This window comes from Tympanuchus pallidicinctus, unplaced genomic scaffold, assembly GCF_026119805.1.
Source record: "Tympanuchus pallidicinctus isolate F22 unplaced genomic scaffold, pur_lepc_1.0 scaffold19, whole genome shotgun sequence".
In the NCBI taxonomy this organism is placed as follows: domain Eukaryota; kingdom Metazoa; phylum Chordata; class Aves; order Galliformes; family Phasianidae; genus Tympanuchus; species Tympanuchus pallidicinctus.
The window spans coordinates 4,749,134-4,772,683 of record NW_026294710.1 but is presented as its reverse complement, the minus strand read 5'-3'; the positions used below and the strand labels follow the sequence as shown (position 1 = coordinate 4,772,683).

Below are 23,550 nucleotides of genomic sequence, written 5' to 3'. Positions count from 1 at the left end.
ATTAAGCTGTTGGTAAACAGCATTTGATGGCCACAGGACGCCTGTTTTGCTTAGGAATGTGGTAAACCAGTACAATGCACCAGGTATAATACTGACATCACTCCACAGATGATTCTGCACTTGGCATGCATAGGTTTACAGTTAGGAGAGGTGAGCCATTTCCTCATGCATTGTTAGATGGAGAAATACTGATGTAATGAAATTTGCTTATACCCCAAATAACACCATAGGAAAAATTACTCCAAGGATATATGAAAGGGGAAAAAATAGTAAGAGTCCTTTGTAGAAAGTCTTTTCAAAGAAAACATAACTTCCCTGAACTGTAACTGAACATTAGGTATCCTCGTCCACATTAATTCCAGTCACACTTTGACAGGTAAGACTGATCAATCAGAAGAGAAAATGTTTTACACTACAAGCTTCTGCACAGTTACTGTATTTGGCACCTTTAATCTGCCCAGGTTCTTCTTCTTCACACTGTAATCGCTCCCACTGTGAGCTGAAAGACAGAAAATGCAACAGAAATTAATATTTGTTATTCCCATGTAAAATCCTCTTTTAGGGGGAAAAAAAAACAAACAACATATACCAAGTAAGTAATTTAATTACATGACTCTAGCTAGGCCAGAGTAGAAGAATAATTATAAATATCAAGTCTTAATATCTTGAATATAGGTTCCAATAATAATACAGACAATAATAATAATAATGAACATAATTTTACATTAAGGTGTAAAAGTAAAATTGAGTACAAGCTGATTATAAAATATTTGTTCTTTTCCATTCAATTACTACAGCATATTAAGTCTGAAAACAAAGCAAAATTTAATGAAGAACTGATAGCTTTGATTTTTTATTATTCTTGTTTTGCTTAACTGTGTTTATCCTAACAAGAACAACACTATAATTACTTCACACTGGAGTTTTGAAGTGTGTGTGAAAAGAAGTTGATACCATTCTTCTCTGAAAAGCTTTGTAAAATCAAAAAGAACATTTTGACAGTGAAAAGTAATGTCTGCAAGTAGGTGTTTTACTTAATAGTGAAATCCTCACCTTAAAGCTTCCCCTAAGGCACAATATTATTACCATGTCATGATTTCAGACTATCACTTAGTGTACTACAAACAATAACATTTTATTCAAGTACCAAAGTACCACTGCATTTTTTAAGATCCTCATGATCCTTCCCTCAGCTGAAATCCTGTCTAATTTATTATCACATATTAGGTTTATCAGCCATGAGCAATTAAAACTTACAAAAATAGCTTAATGAGCACTGATGTAACACTCAAATCATAATGAACATTCAACCAAATTATTAACCCAATACTTCATACACTGTCTACCTCAAAGGTAGAAAAAAAGTTTCATTTTCATCTTGGTTCAGGCAGCACAAGCATATAACAAAATTCCACTGCTGTAACTTAAAATTAGAAGAAAACTCAGGAGTAATCACAGTTCTATGGCCAGAAAAATTAATATGGTTATTTTTATTCCTCAAGTGCTTACAGTTATGCAGAAGTAAATCCTAGAACTATTATGCAAAAAGCTGAAATTTATAATAAAAAATGGCAAAATTCAAATTTATAATAAAATAAAAAAGTAAAGAGGGAAAAAAAGTTATTTGGGAACCATTAATAACCTACTTTACATCATCATGTTAGATTACACACTAATTAGGAAGGACCATTAGAGAATACAAAAAGTTAAGATTGTGAGTAGACTGTAACAAAGATCAATACTGAGTATGAATACACATTTGAGGCAAACAAAGTAATTAATGACTTGCTGTACAGCTAAGTCTAGCTCATACAGAGGGAAACCTCTGTTTCAAGGAAAGATCACTTTTCCAAGCCATTTAGCCAAGACTTCTACTGCTCACCCAAGTTCTGTTACCAGAATACTCTATGGCCTCAGTGACATTCATTGCAGAAGAAATCATTATGTATCAGTACAAAGAAATCAAGCACTAATTATTTATCCCTACTTACAAGGGTGTAATATTAGAATCACAAATCAGAAGGATAGAGAAGACATTAAGCCTGAGCCAATAGCTATCATTAAAAAATGAGCATCAGGGTCCTTTTTCCAGCAGCCTCAAGTCAAATAAACAAAGAATCTCAAACTATACCAACCTAAGTTCAGTGCATGAGCAGAACAGCAAATTTTAATGTTGTCAAAAACAATAATCTTATATAAGGAATGTTTTGCCCTTGGATAAAAAAAAAAAAAAAACAAGGGTCAGAAAGCACAGCAAATATACATAAACCTAACGAGTAAACAAAGCTGAAGGACACTGATGTTCAAAACCTGCAGCAGTAACTGTGTCTGTATGTGATGGATTCCCATGCTTGACAGTTCCACTTGTGGCAACGCTGATCTGCACGACCACCACAGAAATTCAAACTACAACCCGTTTCTGCTAGTTCATCCACTACATGCTACTTATCACTTACTACTTCATATGCTACACGTATCAATTTATTTAGAAGATCTCTCCTAAGGTATCTTATTTTTAACATTATATGTCAAGAAAGAAATGCAGGTTAAAAAGTAAAGATTCTATCTAGCAAAAAAGAAACACTGCTGATGAGAGTTAATTGAGACAAAGAAAATATTTACGAAGAAAGCTTATTAAATACAAAACCAGAAAAAGAAACCACAGAAGGTTACCTGGATACCTCCCGGAGGTAAACTGTCTGCATTGCCTTCTTCAAATGAGGTTCAATATTTTTCCAGAGTTTACGAGTGTCGCGTTCTTTTGCTGCACCAAGCCAAAATAAACTACGTTAAGTTTTTACCTCATGGAACACAAACCATATCTACAGCATCTGAACATCACAGGCAGAACACAATCATAGAATCACTCAGCTCAGAAAAGACCTTAATCATAGAATCATAGAATCACCAAGGTTGGAAAAGACCTAAAAGATCACCCAGTCCAACTGATCACCTATTCCCAATAGCTCCCACTAAACCATGTCCCTCAACACAACATCCAGTCTTTCCTTGAACACCCCCAGGGTCGGTGACTCCACCACCTCCCTGGGCAGTCCGTTCCAGTGCCTGACCACCCTTTCTGAGAAGTAATACTTCCTCATGTCCAGCCTGAATCTCTCCTGCCGTAGCTTGAAGCCTTTCCCCCTGGTCCTATCACTGATGACACGAGAGAAGAGGCCAACCCCCAGCTCCCTACAACCTCCCTTCAGGAAGTTACAGAAAGCAATGAGGTCTCCCCTGAGCCTCCTCTTCTCCAGGCTGAACATTCCCAGCTCCTTCAGCCTCTCCTCATATGGCCTGTGTTCCAGACCCCTCACCAGCTTTGTTGCCCTCCTTTGAACACGTTCCAGGGCCTCAATATCTTTCTTGCAGTGAGGGGCCCAAAACTGGACACAGTACTCGAGGTGCGGCCTCACCAGTGCTGAATACAGGGGAACAATCACCTCTCTGCTCCTGCTTGCAACACTGTTTCTGATGCAAGCCAGGATGCCATTGGCCTTCTTGGCCACCTGGGCACACTGTCGGCTCATGTTCAGCCGAGCATCAATCAATACCCCCAGGTCCATTTCCTCTACGCAGTCCTCCAGCCACACTGCCCCATGCCTGTAGCGTCGCCTGGGGTTGTTGTGGCCGAAGTGCAGGCCATTTCCCTCATCCTGTCACCAATAAGAAGAGACCATCCCTGCTCTCGCTGTAAGTACCTTTCAGATATTGAAAGAGAGCAATAGAGTCTCCCCTCAGCCTTCTTTTCCCCAGACTAAACATCCCCAGTTCCTTCAGTCTCTCCTCGTAGGGCACATTCTCCAAGCCCTTCACAAGCCTTGTTGCTCTTCTTTGGACCTGCTCCAGCACTTCAGTGTCCTTTCTGCACTGAGGTGCCCAACTGAACACAGTACTCAAGGTGAGGCCTCATTAGTGCTGAGTACAGGGGTAGGATCAGTCTAACATTCTGACTCTAAATGCTGCCTTACAGTCATGCATTTGCATACTACAATGCAAGGCTGTTTCTCTGCGGTTATTCTGATGAACTATGGGACAGTTTTTGACAGAACCTCTGCTTTTATCTTCTTCAGAGTTTTGATAGAGAAATGACTTTTGTCACTGCTTTGTAGAAGTACTGCTGCTTGAGAGAGGAGAAAGTTGTGACCAGAAAAATTAACAAAGTGAGGATTAAAACAGTCTTCCAGAGAGTCATCAGGAAGACATACGCACTCTCCTACACGCACTCAAATCCAGGACAGAAGCTTACCTTCTTTTCTGACCACTGGTTCGCAGTATTTAGAAAAATTGAGTGCTGCCTACAGAAAGTAAAAAGTACAACACATTAAGAAGGTATCATACATTTGATCTACCTACAGAGTAGAGAACATCGCCTAATTCATTGGTTTTATAATCAAAAACAATTATTTCAGTCAATAATTACGCTGTTTTATTCCCAAATGTTCTACTGTGAAGTGTCACAACATTTTTGCAGATTAAATATAAACTGAAATCATCAGCTTGGTTGGCAGCAAAATCTGTTTTCTGTATTCAAAGGCTGTAATCTTTAATATTTTTAAAACAACTAAACACTATAAATAGAATTTTTTAAAAAATATTAAACTTCCAATTCAAAAATGAGTAATGAAAGTAAACTATAGTGTAGATGTAGTTCAGTATGTTCAGAAGTAAGCAACGTGTACTTAAAACAGACAAGCAGAAATTATCTATGAAAACTGTCCTAACAGAATGTGGGACTTTTCACAAGGATCTTATCTCAATCTTTTCTTAAATGGTCAAATAAACAGCACACAGAATATAAACTACCATCTTCACAACTCACTCTCCTCTTGTCCTACTGAATCTTTCTAAATCTCTCTGCTAATATACAGAACTCAAGGCAGTATCTTCAACACATGAGTTTAATATAATTCCAGAATATGTTCCTAATAATCATGCATAATAACACATGTATTTCCAGGTTATGCTAGGCACTATGAAGTGGTTCATAAGATACTGAGAATCACAGAATCACTAAAGTTGGAAAAGACCTCCAAGATCATGTAGTCCAACCGCCTACCTACCACCAATGTTTCTGCATTTAATGTACCACATCTAAATGATTCTTGAACATCTCCAGGGAGAGAAGACTCAAACAGCTCCCTGGGCAGCCTGTTCAGTGCTTCACCACTCTTTCTGAGAAGTTTTCCTTAATATCCAGCCTGAACCTCCTCTGGTGCAACTTGAGGACATTCCTCCTACTCCTATTACTTTTTATGCAGAAGAAGAGGCCAACCCCACCTCACCACCACCTCTGTTCAGACAGGTGTAGAGAGCCATAAGGTCTCCTCTGAAGCCTGCATTTCTCCAGACTAAACAATCCCACATCCCTCAGCTGCTTCTTGTAAGACTTGTGCTCCAGACCCATCAACAGTTTCACTGTCCTTTTCTAGACATGCTCCCAGACCTTCATGTCTTCCTTGTATGAGGGACTCAAAACTGAACACAGCACTTGAGGCATGGCCTCACCAGAGCCAAGCAGAGGGATGGCAGCCAGCCTTCTCAGTTTTGTCATTCACCTGCCAACTTGTTGAGGGTAAACTCTGCTCCATAGTTCAGATCATTAATCACAGAATCATAGAATCACAAAGTCAGAAAGGACCTAGAAGACCACCTAGGCCAACCATCATGAAGATGTTAAACACCAACCATCATGAAGATGTTAAACAAGGCTGGACCCTGAGAGGTCTCCAGCTAGACTTTGCACCGTTTATTACCCTCGAGTGCGCTCAGCCACTCTGTCAGTTTTTGATCCACTTCAATCTCTGCTCATCCAGCCCTTATTATTGACACTTGTCTATGAGGACACAATGGGGGACAGCGCCAAAGGCCTCACTGATGTGCACGAAGACAACACGCACTGCTCCCCCTACACCCATCAGGCTGGTTGTTCCATCACAGCAGCTTATCAGGTTGCTCAGGCACGTCCTCCCCTTGGTAAATCCATGCTATTGCAAAAAACTTCCTGCGCCGCCCGGGAATCGAACCCGGGTCGCAAGAATGGGAATCTTGCATGATACCACTACACCAGCGGCGCTGCTGCTGGCCCTGCCAGAACTATGCCTGATGGAGAGACAATCTCATCTAAACAGAAAGCTTCTAAACGTAACACACAAGTTCACTTGAAACTTAGACATATTTTCCTGTTGGAATCACAAGTGGAACATTCTGATCTCCTCACTAGCAAAATCTGTTCATTGTTTGTAACCACTGACCACAACACGCTTTTGAAATTTCAAAGTTCTCTCTACAAGAAAAATTTCCTTGTATACGGTAACTATATTTACTATATAACAACTGTTATAAACAATAACAACTCAGCTAAAAATTGGCATTGCTTTTCAGCTTTATCTATGTAAAGGTCACCATCAACCACATGTATTTTTTTTTTAAGTTTATTTTTACTGTTTGCTATTACATTCCCTAATTTATACCTGGTTAGAACTCCTTTTACCAAATTCCTTCAACATATTTCCACTTTCTCATATGTTATTATATTACAAGAACTTTTAACTTACCTATTTTTAATTCCAACAGAAGGACAATGAAAATATCTGTCAATTTTAACTCCTCTAGACCTTTGATTCAAATTAATATGCTATGTTTATGTAACACTGCAGAGCTCTAGCTTGCTGTTGCTACTTAACAGCTTAGGTACCTTAAAATCCTCCGTAGGAAGAAAATCAATGGGAAATTTTACACTACTGAAAAATACAAGAAGTTGTTTCAAATTTTAATTTAAATTTCCCATACTGATGAAGTATTAACAACTTTGGGTGACAAGTTCATAGAATCATAGAATCACCAAGGTTGGAAAAGACCTAAAAGATCATCCAGTCCAACCGTTCACCTATTCCCAATAGCTCCCACTAAACCATGTCCCTCAACACAACATCCAGTCTTTCCTTGAACACCCCCAGGGTCGGTGACTCCACCACCTCCCTGGGCAGTCCGTTCCAGTGCCTGACTACCCTTTCTGAGAAGTAATACTTCCTCATGTCCAGCCTGAATCTCCCCTGCCGTAGCTTGAAGCCATTCCCCCTGGTCCTATCACTAATGACACGAGAGAAGAGGCCGACCCCCAGCTCCCTACAACCTCCCTTCAGGAAGTTATAGAGAGCAATGAGGTCTCCCCTGAGCCTCCTCTTCTCCAGGCTGAACATTCCCAGCTCCTTCAGCCTCTCCTCATATGGCCTGTGTTCCAGACCCCTCACCAGCTTTGTTGCCCTCCTTTGAACACGTTCCAGGGCCTCAATATCTTTCTTGCAGTGAGGGGCCCAAAACTGGACACAGTACTCGAGGTGTGGCCTCACTAGCACTGTAACTATTAAGTTACACTTAATAAATATAGGAAACCATAGAACTTGCAGCCAGACATGCAATGGTTATCTAAGATCATTCACTTGAAGTTTTCTTTCATGCACTGAAAGTAACTATCTCGCGTTGTACTGAATATTCTGAATTGTTCAGGAAACAAATACAACAGAATCTATTAAGGACAACAGAAGTCCACAATAGCAGTGTGCAAAGTTCAAATCCACATTACTACATACAAAAAGAATCTGAAGAGTAAGGAATCTTGAAATAAAATCATAACCACTACTAAAAAAAACACTGTTATACCTAAGTCTGTAACAGACTTCTTCAGGAACTGCTGGATTTGCAACAAACTGCTTCTACCATACTTAGCAGACCTAGGAGATACATCTCTGTATCTCAACAGGTGAAAATATTTGGTTTAGTCCTCTCAGCCACTCTGATATTGTAGAATTGTTTGAGCAGAAGTGAGATCAAGAAAAGTTCTATGTTGGCTGAATCACAAACATATCAAATTCCTTTAACGCAGTTTTTGTCCTCACTGTGACTGTGGTTGTATACTGTGTAATACAAGAAACCTTTTGCAGCCATCAGAACCTTTTGTCACACACAACTTTAGGAAAACTACATTCTGTGCTAACACATCTTCTCTTTGCCATATTCAACAGTAAATCTAGACTTGCCACAGTTTCTCAGAAAAACATACAAATAAACAAAGAACAACAATAAGAACAACAACAACAACACTAAAAGAGCTTGTCTCACCAGATGCTGAAGTTCTTTGAGGTCCCTACAGACCATGTAGAAGACGCCAAGCAGAATATTTATATATGCAGAATAGAAATCCGCAGAATATTCTGGAGGATGATTCTGGGACAAGATCTTCTGCAGGTGTCCTATTTAAACATAGGTAAGTTTGGCTTATCTAAAAATAGTTTTAAAAGCTGAACACGTTTTAAATTAAGCAGAAAAATAATTCTCATTAAAAACAAATACTACCAAAAAAATCAATGTAATGAAAGAACTAGCAAGTATAATGGATCAAAATGTTGTTTTCCGATGTTCTGTTAAGAGGAGTATTTTAGAGCTCGTGTGAATATAGCCTTCTGCCTTCCAGTGGCTAACATGCTTTTCAGATTCAGAAAAAGGCATATTGGTAAACGATTTTTATCATATTTGCACAGTTTGACAAAGTGTTATTTTATCCCCAAAAAGCAAATTCAAGAATTATATTACCTATGCTGTAATCAGGAAAATACAAGATGAATGGCTCAAAGCATCCAGTATTTGGACGAAACATTTCCCATACTATTTCACTAAGCAAGATAACTGTCACATTTCTGTCAGTCTACAAGAAGGGAAAAAAAAAAGTAGCAGATGAACAGAAAAAAACCAGCATATTATAACACCAATGAAAAAAATACCATGACACTTCTATTCAAAATAATAAGCAAACAAAAATGAAAATTACAGTTTAATACAAACCACTACCATAACAAAGCTCCAGCTAATCTAGTCAAGAGTGTCAAATATTTGAAGATTTTCATCTTCAAATGAAAGATTACCTCTTACCTCTTGTCATTTCATTGACATATATGCTTTCTGGGGTTACAGAGATTCAGTACTAGACAATATCAACTTCAATCCATTCACTGTTTGCAGAATTAAAGCAGCAATTTATATTGGTAATCAAACCCAGCCTTTCAGAACAGATAGGAAGGATTAAGAAGCAAAAGAAAGCTCAGATCTCTTTAAAACCAAGCTACTACTTTATTTTAAAGGTCAGGTGGTGAGCAGGAACAGAAGATTTTTGACAATTGCCCTTCTTTCCTTCTGTCACATCACAGCGCTTCAATGCAGTTCTCAGTATATTCTAAGAATGCTGAAGTCTTATAGTTTAAACTCCTAGACAGTGCCTACAGAAAAAAAGCCATCAAGAGTTCCATCGAAACCCCTACTGATATATGATGCTTAACATGAGTTATGAATGACTCGAGAAGTTTAAGTGCTATTTCCCCTTCTCTGAAATTCCCACTTCTTGCTGAAGTGATAGCCACCAGCATTCTTTATTGTTTCTTCTTTTTCTATTTGTATTCATCTATTTCCTTTTAATTAGCCCACCTTCCTACAGTTTTCTTCCCCAAACCTCTTTCCTTTCCCAGACCTCCCACCATTTTAGCTAAGAAAAAAGCTAAGGTATTTCCATTTCTGTTCCTGACAGACCTTCCAATATGAGAAACCCAAGTCCTTTCTATCATAATCCATACAGAAATCAAGCATTCCATTCTTCACACGATGCCCTGTTCCACAAAATCTGACTGATAATGAAGAATCTTGCCTCCTAACCATGAAAGTCAACGATGAAGCAACTTTGCCCCATGACAGTCATCAGCCTGCACATGAGTTTTACACCATCTCAGTTCAGAATGCAGAAACTAGGATATCAGCATTAGGAAAGGCTAGCAAACTTATCTGGAAATCACTTTTGATCTTGAAGATGCTGCTTTAGCATTGAAAAAAAAATCATGCTTTTTTGGTTCCTGAGCGTAGGGGCTACACTTCCCTCATTTATTGTCAGTTTGTTTCTCCTTCAGGGCAGCAAACTCTACAACATGGGCAAAACAGACAAGAAGAGCCACAAAAATCAGCTGCCAAGATTAAAAACACAGCTCTGAATGAGACTTCATTCAGTAAAATTGAAATCAGTGTCACCAGAAAATTACTGACTATCATATACAAGTTCTTGAGATATAAAAAAAAAAAGTCCTCTATTTAGTTGTTCAGACATCTCAAAATACCACCATTTGCTAGTTTTGTTTTCTGTTTATTCCCATAGAATACACCATCTTCTTCCAAGGGACAAGCCTACATAATTCAGAAGTGAAAGAAGATATGGAGCTTAACTTCAAATCAGAAACATACTACGGTGTGATTAGAGAAGAAATGTAAAAATCTTCTGCCAATATCAAGCACGTTCTCAGATGCTGAGCTGAGCTGGACCTGCTCATATGGTTCATACTATTCTGAAAAAGCCATCAAGAAATGGCCTGAAGTTTTGTGTGGGAGAAAACTGAGGAAAACAAACATTTCTTGACTGCAAATTCATGCTTCTGATACTGAATTCATTCTATTTGATTGAGCTCTCTGAGTCAGCCTGATTCAGATGTAAACTTTGAATCCCCACATTAACATTCACAAATGCTAGAAGGATTGGTTTTTTTAACTTATCTATTGCTGGTGCAAAGTATGTAGTATGTAGGAACTGTGTTGAACTTATACCTAATAGATCACAGTCTTCCTTTTTTGCTTTTTTTTTTTTTGTAGTTATTACAGGAATTTAAATGAAGTGCAGAAAAAAATTCACATTCTTCCTAAAAATAAAAACATTCAAGAAAAGGCAGCTACATATCTGGCATCAGCATCCCTGTCAGAAGGTATTATTAAACTTTACTTTTGTTTGTTTATATTGAAGGATAAGATAGACCTGCAAGCATTTAAATTCTGGTTTACTTTCTGGTTTTGACCTCTGCCAGTTGCTTATTTTTTAGAAATCAAACAGACAGACAAACCAACCAACCTGCAGCTTTTCTAAGGAATCACTTTTCATGATGAGCCTGGACAGACCTATCTCACGTGCGGTTATCCTGAATGTAGGAATCATATGCTATTTTTTTCCTTGAGATACTCACCAATTCTTGAAGCCTAAGAAATGCTGGCAGGACATTTGCTTCCATTTCCCTTAGCTGTTCTGCTCGATCCAGTACCTTTAATAAAATAGTGATCTCATTACACAGAAAACAGTAACCTGAACTCTCATGCTGACGTGAAATCCGCTCTCAGCTGCTGGAGACACATTTCACCAATTGCTCTCAGACAAGAGGAAACTAAGCAGGAAGTTACGTTAAGAAGGGAACATCAGAGAGATTATTGCTTCAGGTGTGTGCTTCCAGAAAGCTCAAGCAGCTCTGCCTTCCAAACAAAAGATATAATTCCCAGAAAATCACAGTATCACCAAGGTTGAAAAAGACCTGTAAGATCATCCAGTACAACCATCCACCTATCAGCAATAGTTCTCACTAAACCATATTCCTCAACACAACATCCAAATGTTCCTTGAATGCTACAACGTTATACCTAAGGGTAGCAAGAATTAAGAAGTATATGCATAATTCAAGAAATCTGTAATATTTATAACCTCTGAAATCTCAATTTTCTCCAAAATTATTCTTCTATTAAAAACTGGGTATTACTTCAACTCTACATTAACATACTTACTGTGGGAGAGTTGTCTTTTACCAGTATTAATTTATGTCTCCAAAATAATTAAGAGCTACCACTTAATATCTTCAAGTAGCTAACATCTGGAGTTCATACAACTGAATTATGAGAGAAACTTTTCTTACTATATTTTGTAGCCCAGATGTTTACAGGATTTAACTGTATTTATGCAAACCCTGTGTAATAATAACAGCTATGCTGTGTATATATAGCTTATACAAGGAACACCAAACAACTGGACGTTTCAGCCTGTACGGAAAAATCAGGAGCATAAAAACATTTGTGGACATCTTTCAGAAAGAAAAAAAAAAACAAAACTTAATTCACTCTTTCCTGTTAAGATTCTAAGAAGAAAAAAAGAACCAAATCATGTATTTTGTATTCTATTCACTACTCACAATAAAAACATAAGTTCTGAAGTTCTTTACTTCCTCTGAATTACTACTACGTTGAAAGAGAAACTATCGGTCTCTGGAAAACTGCATTAGTCTATTCTTTAACCACATCAAAATATTAAAACATCTATCGGTTCTGTTGTTCACAGTAAGAAAAGTAATTCTACGTGGACAACCAAAGAACGTGTTATGAAAAGGGTATTTAAAAATAAAACTGAAAAAAATGTGGGATTATCTCTGAAATAATAGTTCAAGATTCTTGGGACTATTATAGTTTTAAATAAACTGTAACACAACATGATTTTATATTGACATCTGAATTTCGTTCATATAATAACCAGCTTCAAGGATGAGAACAGCTGATTAGGTTTACACAGAATTGCTTGAAAGTATTTTTCCTAATGAAACACTCTTTGTTAGGCCTAGTAACAGGCAATACCAAATACGAAGCTTAAACTCTTAAGTAGATCTTACTTTTCCCCTAAATGGGAAGCAAAGCAGAGTTTTTATTCATAACACGCAAAATATACTGCAACACTGGGCTGTGGAACATGTCATGTGTGTCAAGGAAACGGCCAACACAGGCCTATAAACCTACATTTATTATTTATTTTAATGCAAATTTGTCATGTTTTTTTAAACCAAAGAGTATATTTTCCCAATGACTGTTGAGCAACAATAAAACTGCAGATTCCTGCTTCTGTACAGCGCCAAATACTGCAGGTATACAAATGAATAGAAGTTCAATCCGTTCTATTTTTTTCATATAGTTACAAAGAATAAATTCTCTTTTTTTCTGAGTAATCACAAGCACACAGCACCCATGCTGGAGTTAACAGAAGCATTTAGAATCCTTTGCTTAAGAGTAAACATTTATCTTAATTCACTCTGAATTAATTAGGCTGAAACATTAGATTATTTAATTCGAAAATGAAATAGTTCATGTTACCAGCACACTGGTCTTCCATCAGTCTCAATTTAAACAATTCTATCACAAACCCAGATGACACAGGTTAATATACATGAATTGATTTCCTGTGTTCTGTCTGTTCCCATGCAGAACAGAACGGAAATACTAATACTTAATTCTTCTGATTCAGCAACTATTTACCTGAAACAATGGAAACTTCCTAATTATTTAATGCTCTGCTTTCTGTAACTATTGTTCAGGAACATTCTGATTTCCAGATCAATAATAATTTTAATATAACACTTGATGCATTCTTTACTGATGCAGAATAGGCTTTTTAATTCAAATATTCAATTGAAAAGAAGTACAGATTTATTATATGTTTTGTGAAGCTTCCCATCACTTTAGTGCTAAATCCTGTTTTTATGAAATTGTTGAAAGATGTCAATACCACTTTTTTTTTAATCTGTATATTAAATTGAATTATCTATAAGTAGTTTATTATATATTTTAAGTATTGGTTTGGAGCTGTTTGATTTTTTTTTTTTCTCCAATTTTTGAAGAGTAAATTTTATCAACTTCATGAGTTTCATCAGTTAGCATTACTTCCCCTAAACATAATATGAAGTTTTACTTAACCATAACTCAACCACAACCTGTGAAACAGTGTGGAATTTTCTGCGTAGTTCTAGACTTCTTGTTTGACTACAAAAAAGCAAAGCAATGTGCCCTTCAACTGCTCTGAGAAACACGCAGTGATAATCCCAGCTGATCAGACTTCCAATCTTGAGTCACTCTCATGTTTTCTTCAATAATAAATTTGACCTCATTTAACAAATTATATAATTCTTAATACTATACTGAAAATTCAGTCCATGTATGTTGTAGGTTTACTAAGTATGCATGTATACATTTACACATCACTATACTAGAGAATTATTCAACTAAGTGAACTAGGAAAAGTTTTGAGGAGTCTACATCCTTTCTGTAGAGCTCTTGCATGCTTCATATTTATTTCAATATTTGTCTGTTGACACAATCAATGCTGTTAATGTTTACTACTTGATGTAGCTACTTTAGCACAGTACCAGTGTTCTACTCCTACACTGATTCAATCATACTTGTGATTTAAGTTCTCCTATTTTCTTCTGCAGACTGCTTGTTTCTTCCAAGCTTACTTATGTATGTCATCAAATCTTTCACTGCAGGATATTTGTGACATCTCAGTGTTAAAACCTCAGTTCTTGTCTCCAAGGGCAACAATATAAAGACGTAAGATTCTTACATTTACAGAGGAAATTGTACATTTTAATTCCTTAGTATGACTTCTGACTTAAGTCTATGATAGCCAGCAATTGTTGTGTGCACCACAATGCACTTCACCCCTGCTTCCTACTTTTGCCTCTTCATTTGTGAAATTACCTTCTTCACAGAGAAGTACCTGGGTGTGACTTAAGAACTATGAAACAAATATAGCCTCTCTATAGATAATATAATAAGAGACTTAATTATACAGTATAATTTACGGCAATTACTTACTATGTTAAACAGCTTTGTGAATAAAAAACTTCAAAAATATGAAAAATACACTTTCACCTGCAGACAGTAAGCCAGCTGGAAAAAAAACCTATTTGGTATCAACAGATTATGAACAAGGTACAAAAAAGGATTTTGTGAAAACTGTTCTAATACATACATTGCACATACAGGTTATTGACAGCACCTGGATCCACAGAAGCAAAACAAAACCTAAGCACTAAAAATAAACTACTTACAACATATACTGTTTGATCTTGAAGATTTTGACTCATGAGAGCTTGTTTAAACAGACGCACAAAGTCATTGAAGGTATCACAAGGCACGGGAGAAGCTCGTTTTGTTTCAGAAGAACCATTTTGCAGCTGGATGAGAATTTCTTCTAAAAGAAGTCGTGAAGTAAAGCATTCCACACAGTTCACAAACACATGAGGAAGCTGGAGGGGATAAAAATATCCAACTTCATTTCTATACTGTATTTATAGTGCTTTTTCAATATATATACTCCAAAATCAAGTTTCCCTTCCATATGAAGCAGTGAAAGAAACCAAACACTGCCAACAGAATAGAGCATAAACAAATAAATAAAACCTCGCTGTAGACAAATAATTACTTAAGTATCTAATCAAACTATCACATCTTAAGGTGATGAGAGGTCTGACAAATCCTCACACAAAACACATGGTGTACCTTCCAATTAGGTTTTAAAATTTCTCTTTTGAGAGCAAAACATAGGAAGAACACCAAATAGCATTTTGATCAAAGAAAAGACAATCACAACACATTACAGTCTCGTAAAATAACCCATTACAAACTGGGTAGCATGAACTTCTCAAACTTATAAAAAAAAGTAATCTAGGAGCACACATTTCAAAGAAATTACGCAATGCTTTTGGCACTCACTGCATACAAATGACCCGAAGATAAAGTGCAAGATTCTACATAAAACATGTGATAAGCCTGTTTGTGTAGAATATTCTGCACAAATCTGAAAAAATGTGCATATATATTTATGTGATTATTTATATGGCATTAACCAATTCCAAATCAAGATGATTTTACTTAGAAAGCAGGAATCCTTGATGTGAATTTTGTTTGTATGTTCCTGAAAAAAAATTGTTGATTCCAATTAGTTACATAATTCACTTATAGCTAGCCATCCAGCCACAACACCATTACAAACATTACTCAAGGTACTCAGTTCCTCCAAAATTTTGAAATAAGTAGTCTAAAGAAGTGGTTTTCTTATGTTAGAAACAACAAATAGCATACATTAAAAACCACAGTAAAGCAGTATGATTCACCAGGAGAGGTTTAGGTTGGATATCAGGAAGAACTTCGTTACAGAAAGGGTTGTTAAGCACTGGAATGGGCTCCCCAGAGAGAGGTGGTTGAGTCACCATCCCTGAATGTGTTTAAAAGCCATTTGGATGTGGTGCTCAGGGACATGATTTAGCAGAGGGTTGTTATAGTTAGCATAGTATGGTTAGGTTGCAGTTGGATTCAATGATCTTTAAGGTCTTTTCCAACCCGAGCAATTCTATGATTCTGTGACGCACATCAAGCTGTGTTTGGAGGATCTAGAAAAACCACAACAATTAGCCTATGCAACACTGCTTCAAGATTTAAGATGTATTTTTCAAGATTTTCAAAATTTTCAAGATTTAAGACTGTATTTTCTAAAGTAAAGATCTTCCTGCATCTACAAGCAGGATGACCAGAATAAAGCAAATATGCTACAATGAATACAATGTTCTCCTTCAATCTGCAAAAGTATCAGAACAAATGGCAGCAGCCTTGTATTCAACTAGTGATTTTCATTATTTTATTGACTTATTTTTTTTCTTTTTTAGATTTCCAGCAAGTGTATGGCTTGTACCTTTGCTCAGAATGCTAACGACTGCACAGTAAGTTCAAACTTATGGGACTACATTTAAAGAGATTATGCACACCCAACTGAACATAACTGCAATTAGTTTGTCAAAATTCTACTTTGGCAAAATCTTCTTACTGTTACTCATTTGCTCTCACAGCTGCACCAGCACTTGGCCCCCAACATTTTAGGCTAGGAACATCTTTGCAATACATGCCCACAAAGATTGCTGGGACATTTGGGTATCAACAAAATTACATTTGTGAAGCTTCCATAAATCGTCTTTTTTTTTTTTAATATCCAAATAAACTATTAAAGGAGAATTACAAGATAGAGAAAAGGTTCTCTGCATTACATAAGCAACGCCTTGTCACTGAGAGGCTATTGCAGGATAAGTCCTTTCCAGAGAGAGGAAGAAGATAGGCTGCTCTTTCTTCCTTTTTTAAACTTTTCTAAGAAAAATTATTATTCTATACATTATATATTATTATGTACTATTTCACACTAACTGGGGGACGAGGGGGAGTGAGTGAGTCAAGGCAGAAATAACTGAAGAAACAAATCACTCTGGGAAAACAGACAAACAGTAGAGGGATTATGTTTTCATCAGTCCTCCATTACAAAGTTCTAAATTCAGAATCAACAAACTCACCTGTAATGTGTTTAGAAGAGTCTTCATCACATAGGTCTTTCCACTAGATGTATGTCCATAGATAAAGATGGACGGAAAACTCAACTGCTGACGCTAGGGAGAAAAACATGTTTGAAAAGAAAAGGGTTGCTCTTTTGATACCTCTTCTGCTTTGTACTGCTGTTTCCTTGTTTTCAACGGAGGATTTACCACTGAAGTGTGCCCACAAAAAAAGTTAACTTTGAAACTGAGGTATAAAGTATAAAATACACCAATTACCATGAAACAAGACTCGATCACATTGATACCATGATCACTGAAATGCTAACAGGATAAGTCCCAAGAATCAAAAGTCACATAAAGCTACCTGTGAAACTGCTGTAGCATGAGGACACGTTTTTCATGAAAGACAATTTAAATAGGAGCAAATAAGAAGAAAAACAGTAGACTCTTAATTCAAACTGATTAAATAACGAACAAAATTCTGGCAAGAGTAAACTGGTAACCTTTACCTTGCCATAACTTCTACAAATAGAAGATGCTTTTCATCAGCACTACAAAATCTTATGGGCAGCAATGGAACTACCAAGAATCCCATACCTAAAATTCAGACACACAGATACAACAGTTGCAAATAGAATTTCTAGACAGTCACTTTAAAAAAAAGCACCCCGGAACTTAAGACCAGGGAGAAAGACAGACTTTGTTCCATTTTTGGAACAAAGTTAATACCAGGAGCTATCATGGAGAAACAAGGCTGCAGAGACAATAAGGTACTAATAGCTGACTAAAGAAAACGAGATGTACCCAAACTACATTCATAATAACATCACAAAAACTCTACTTTTACTCCAAAATAACAAAACATCATTTTTCCACTCAAATACACAACATAGAAAGTACCACCTCTCCAAATATAGACAGCAACATGGACACTTGGGATTCTCGACAAGGCACCAAACTTTCCAAGCAAAGGAGAGTAGCTGGTGGATAAGCTGGGTGTTCAAGAATAGGCATTTTGAAGTTCCTGAAGTCAGGATTCTAAACATGAACGTCCCTCCTGAGATGTGGAGACGAGAAATAAGGTGATCTGGAAAATAAAAAGTTTTAATTATGATTTGCTGTCACATACATAAAGGAGAAAAATAAGTCAGAATTTCTATTACACCTAAATAGATATTCTAATTTTGGGTGATATGAAGACAGCTGCTCCAAAAGAAATGCCTCCTATTTCATTTGTCCCACAATATGAGAGGCAGATGTTGGTGGTATGGTGGTAAATTCCCAACAATATTCCATTACATTTTGTTGCTGTGTGACAGATGGCAAAAGAGAAGCAGTCTAACAAAATGGTATCTGATGTTGAAGTGCAGATGAAGCAAATGTGAATTCCTTTATGAGGAAAGAAATGAACCTGTTGATATTCAGACACTTGCTGAATGTCTAGGTGTTAACACAATGGAAGCTGGACCATGTGGGCGACATTTTCCTAGCAACAATGCCATCACGGTAGCTGTGAAACAGTGGTCATCTCTGCTGGAGCAGATTTTTACACGTGGCATGCAGGCTCTTGTTCATCGCTGGCAGAAACCAAAAGCTAGTGGTGGTGACTACGTTGAAGAAACAGTGTTTTGTAGCTGAGGATTTGCTCTATCAAGCAGCATCATTGTGCTCGTTTTCAGTATTCACTGAAACGAAAAAGCAGCATTACTTTTGGAGCAGTCACATTCTATGCAGGGCTGAAAGACCTCTTTAAAATTGGGCTTTACTACGTAAGGCATTATATGGCCATTTTCACATAAGGCAGATTCCAAAATTTCAAAGAAAAATGGAAAGGTATGCGATATATCAGCAAATTGCTATAATGAAGTATTATCACATTTAACTAACTGGAGAAACACATATTTTGGTCTGTCTTTATACACATTTAAAAGTAATAAGGTAATAAAATGAGAAAAGCAGATCAGTCACAGATGATCGCCTCCCTGGACAGCCAATAAGTTAGGATCTGCAAGTAACAGAGAACAGGCAGGGCATAAGGAAAGATGATAAAATAACAGCTCTTCAGATATTAACATGAAAGCACAGCAAACTAAGCCTTAAAGCAGCAGTAACACACGAAGAAAATTCATCTGATGCTGCAGGTCAGAAATACTAATTAAAAAAATAATAGAAGCTCAATTACCAGACCAATCGGGTCCAGGTAAAGCTGTAACACTGATCACACTCTTTAAGACAGCAACAAGTCAGGAAATACTGTAGGTCTGACTGCCCATTCACTGGAACAGCTTCATTTTAGTTACAAAACACAGGAAAACAGCTCTGTTCTTGTTCTCCTGCACCTTCTAAAACTGCTGTAAAGATACTACATAAGTAAAGAAGTTTTTCCTCACATTCATATGGAACTTTCTGTGTTTCAGTTCGTGCCTGTTGCCCTTTGTTCTGTAACTGAGCACTATGTCTACATACATTTGAGACTTTTTTCCTTGTTTTACTTTGCCTTCAGTATTTTCAACGTCTCAGCATTTCAAATTACACTTACGTTTAAGTAAGCGCATCAGATCTAACAAGGACTACTCAAAAAACTACTTTTGAATCAACCTGAAAAACAGAGAAGTCCATAATTGCAAATATGAGAAACTCAAGTAACGCAGCTATAGAAAAAGAGTGCATGATTGTACATGGTTGTCTCCTGCACCAATTTAAGTGTCTTCAAAATTGAATGAAGATTTTTAGAAAAGAATAGCTTAAAGTTTCTCACTGCAAATGAACTAGAAATAAATATCAAAGATGGAAGGAAAACATTCAGCCTCCACAGCAGGGGACAAACACAAAGCTTTGGAAAGGTCTGAAAGGCATGTGGTGTGAATGTAAGGTCTGCTCTGCAGTGACTGCACTACCTGGGGCTCAGCACAGTGCCTTGTGCACATCTGAAGCCATCTGAGATGCAGAACAGCTTAAATCTGCTGAAGCATCCTATCTGCCAGCCCATGAAGATGCTTTTCAACCACGTTACCTTATGGCAAACATATTTAAAAGGAAGGAAAAATTTGCATGTCTACTGACCATATGCAGGCATCTAGTTCTTCAGCAGGATCTCATTCTAGAGTCCACATGAAAAAGGACATTTGGTGCAAAGCTTTCAAATTTAATTCAGACTAAATGGCAATGCTGGCATCACCAGCCCAAGCTCGAACTCAGGACGTTCCCAAACTGTGCTGGAGGCGGTACGCGTGGCTGCGATCAGGGCAGGAGCAGCACTGACCTTCAGGGTGAGCCTGGTCAAGTTGCAGAAGGCACCACTCAAGCCAGACGGCACAGGAGGATCTGACACACGGGCAGGATGCCTCTCAGCTCACTGCTTCCAGAATACCTACCCCTCGCACGCCTTTCTACACTTGACACCAAAACTGAGCTCATAGCGCCGCTCTCCCCCGCCCCACAGAGGCTCACAGAGGCGTCCCACCCGCCGCGCCTGGGGGGCTGAAGGCGGAGCCCGGCCCCGGAGGGCAGGTCGGGACAGGAGCGGCAGGGACCCCACGCTCCCCAGCGCCATGTCCTCGCCTCGCTTCGCCTCGCCGCTCCGCGGCAAGCGCTCACCCCCTTTCCCGCCTGGTCCCCCCTCACCTCGCTCCGCTCCAACGCCCACACCTCCCGGCCACCGCTGGCCAGCCGGCTCCCGCGGCCGCTTTCTGCACATGCGCCCCGCCCGGCTGGTTCCCCGTCCTACTGCAGTGCGCAGGTGCGGAGACTGCACGCATGCGCCGTAGCGACGTGACGCTCACTGCCGTCAGTGCGTCCCTGGCAGCGCGGGAAAAGGCAGGAAGGGGGGGCGGAGGAAGGTTTGTGTGTGGAGCCTTCTGTCACCGGGGTAGAATGGAATAGCTCAGTTGGAAGGGAGCTTCAGTGATTATCAAATCCAGCTGTTTCTTCAGGACTAGCCAGAAGTTGAAGATTATCAATGAAGGCATTCTCTATTTGGATATGCCTTCTGATCACTGACAGACATGGGGCGTTAGCCTCCTCACTAGGAAGCCTGTGGCCACCCTCACAGTATAGAAACTTTTCCTGTTATCCACTCGACCTCCCCAGCGCAGCTTTGTGTGCCATTCCACCATGTTCTGACATCAGTATCCAAGGGTAGAGCTTGGCACCTCTCTCTGCAGTGACACCATCATAGCTGTGAAACGGTGATCACCTCTGCTGGTGCAGATACTTATAAGCACAGCACGCAGGCTCTTGTTCATAGCTGGTGAAAATGCATAGCTAATGGTGGTTACTATGGAAAAGTAGTGTCATGTAGCTGAGAATTTGCTCATCAGTGTTACTGTCTTCCTTGTATTTGTTGTCATTTCCACAGAAATAAATAGGAGGCGTTACTTTTGGAGGGAGCTGCGTATATGCAGCCCAAGACGATTGCTCTTCAGTGTGGCCCAGACAAGCCAGAAGGTTGAACGCTCATGCTTTAGAGGCATTGATGGCTCAGGCTGCAGACCCTCCCAGGGTCACTAAAGCACCTGTAAATCCTTATTGCTTCGAAGTGGAGATTCTCATTCTCACTGTTCCATCACTGCTTACATTCATTTTCCTAGGACTTGGGTGGTTATGCAGTGAGCTAGCTTAGGGAACAAGTCCAGCTGAAATTAACACAAAGCAAAAAAACAGTTACTTTTGAATAGCCTCACTTCTACAACTCTAGTTATTAATTGAGTGACCAATGTGGTCTTAGCTACTCTGGTACTTAGCTTCTAATCTAGAATTCAGACAAAATACCCAGTAATGACACTGCTTATAGATCCACGTGTCACCATTATTATCACGATGTAGTAAATGAAAATATGTCCCTTTTCCAGCAGTTTGAAATTACTAAGAATATCTACGTTGATTGAAATCTGATGCTTGGTTTTTTCAGGTGTGACTTGTGAAAAGTAAGATAGAATCCTGGACTTGTATGTGTGCAGATAAAAAACTTTTACAGAAGATGATTGAACAGTTCTGTCCAGTTTTTCAGGCGCATCAGCATCCATATATCCCTGCTTTGATTTAGTAAGCAAGATACTTTATACCTGTCATTTAGGTCAAAATCTGTAAGTATCAGCTGCTAGAGATAGGATTCATGCATTAGGACCAGGCTGGTTATGTGTAGCGTAATTTGTTTCAGTGTACATTTTTTATTACATTTTACACTGATGTTGCCACTGAACATGCATTTCTGTACAGATTTAAATATTTTCTTAATTCATACTAAAATGTCGTGGTTCTTTATCTTGTTCTGACAATGAGTTGCTGTCATTTAAAAGAGAAAGCAAACAGTAGGCTGAGATTTGAAACTTAAATCTAACAGCAGAAGATAGTTTTTTCTCGTTGCGTTCATGCTCAGATATTTAACTTTTTTTTTTTTTTTTTTTTGAGTATCAGTGTGATTTTCAGTACGAGTAGTAGTAAGTTTCCTTTTAAGTTTTCTTACCATAGTTCTTGTTCATCAAAATATCTTTTTTTTAAGAATAGGATACTCAGTGATTTCATTCAAATCCCTGGGATTCCTTGTTTGTCGAATTTATAAACGTGAATTACAGGATTAGATTGTTTAACATGTAAATACATGGAACTGCATATAGAACACATACATATTCTGTGTGGCCTCTGTATAATACAATATAGAGAGTATTATGAGTCTAAACAATGTGCAGAATTTTCTTCTTCATTTCTCTCAGTCTTTCCAGGATATATTTTACCAGTAATACTGTTGTACATTATGCCATTGAGACTGTATCTGGATTATTACCTAGCAGTCTCTTCCTATTCAGAAAAGTCATTTCAAGCTGATAGAGGTGCAGAAAAGGGCTCCCATAAAGAGCAGGAAGATAAGAAATTATTGCCCTGGAAAGACATTCACTTGAAAGGATAGTTAAAGTGGTATAAGGAGTTACTGTAACCATATGTTCCCTGATTTGCTAGGACAGTGTTATCATCCTCTTCAACACAAGCCATCCATTTGACTTAAATCCCCAGATAGAGACTATTTAAAGGTATTAACTGGGTGATTTTTCGAGGTAGATGAAGGGATCTCAAGTGATTCACTGTACACACCGGCGTACAGAAACAAAGCTTAAATAACGAAAGGGAAAAGGTATCTACAATAGCTTCTGAAGTGATTTCAGTTTAATCTGCTGAAGGATATCTGACACATCCTAAAGAAGGATGGGATTTGAACTTTGATGAAGAACAGATATCAAAGAGAGAAGAGGTGTTTACATTAAAGGGTCAGTATGGAAATTGTGACATATTTTATGACCACTTACAGTAAGAAATTTTCAAACATCTTTCCCAATATTGTGAGTGAGAAAATGAAGTGATGCTGAGTCACACTCTCAGTTATTTAAGAATGAAGTTGTGATCGTTGTTTGTTGGAGCAGAAAGGTTTATTTGACTGAAGTTTCTTTCATTCATATGAGCAAGTATCACAAAAATGAAATAGATATTGATTAGTTGCCATCAGAATTTGTAGAAGTCTTGCCAGAAATACCCCTTCAACTGTTTTAAACAGCATCAGAGCTATCTTGCAAGTGCA

General features: G+C 38.0%; 1 protein-coding gene and 1 non-coding gene across 4 annotated transcripts in view; both read right to left on the bottom strand.

Moving 5' to 3' along the window:
- Window positions 1–20,722, bottom strand: part of ORC5 (origin recognition complex subunit 5) — a 69,457-nt gene extending 48,735 nt beyond the window's left edge. For 2 of the 3 annotated variants that reach the window (XM_052680909.1, XM_052680911.1), the window contains exons 1-10: window positions 20,607–20,722; window positions 17,886–18,069; window positions 17,001–17,093; window positions 14,715–14,912; window positions 11,046–11,120; window positions 8,593–8,704; window positions 8,122–8,252; window positions 4,250–4,298; window positions 2,674–2,764; window positions 447–499 (exon numbers count right to left, since the gene is read on the bottom strand). In XM_052680909.1, coding sequence (XP_052536869.1) covers window positions 447–499; window positions 2,674–2,764; window positions 4,250–4,298; window positions 8,122–8,252; window positions 8,593–8,704; window positions 11,046–11,120; window positions 14,715–14,912; window positions 17,001–17,093; window positions 17,886–17,996 — 913 coding nt within the window. In that variant the 5' untranslated portion in view covers window positions 17,997–18,069; window positions 20,607–20,722. Of the gene's footprint in view, window positions 1–446; window positions 500–2,673; window positions 2,765–4,249; window positions 4,299–8,121; window positions 8,253–8,592; window positions 8,705–11,045; window positions 11,121–14,714; window positions 14,913–17,000; window positions 17,094–17,885; window positions 18,070–20,244; window positions 20,356–20,606 lie in introns of those variants that run through there. The other variant, XM_052680910.1, reaches the window with a different exon arrangement.
- Window positions 6,006–6,076, bottom strand: TRNAG-CCC (transfer RNA glycine (anticodon CCC)). The gene has a single exon. It is a non-coding gene; the product is annotated as a tRNA-Gly (tRNA).
- Window positions 20,723–23,550: the final 2,828 nt, after the last annotated feature.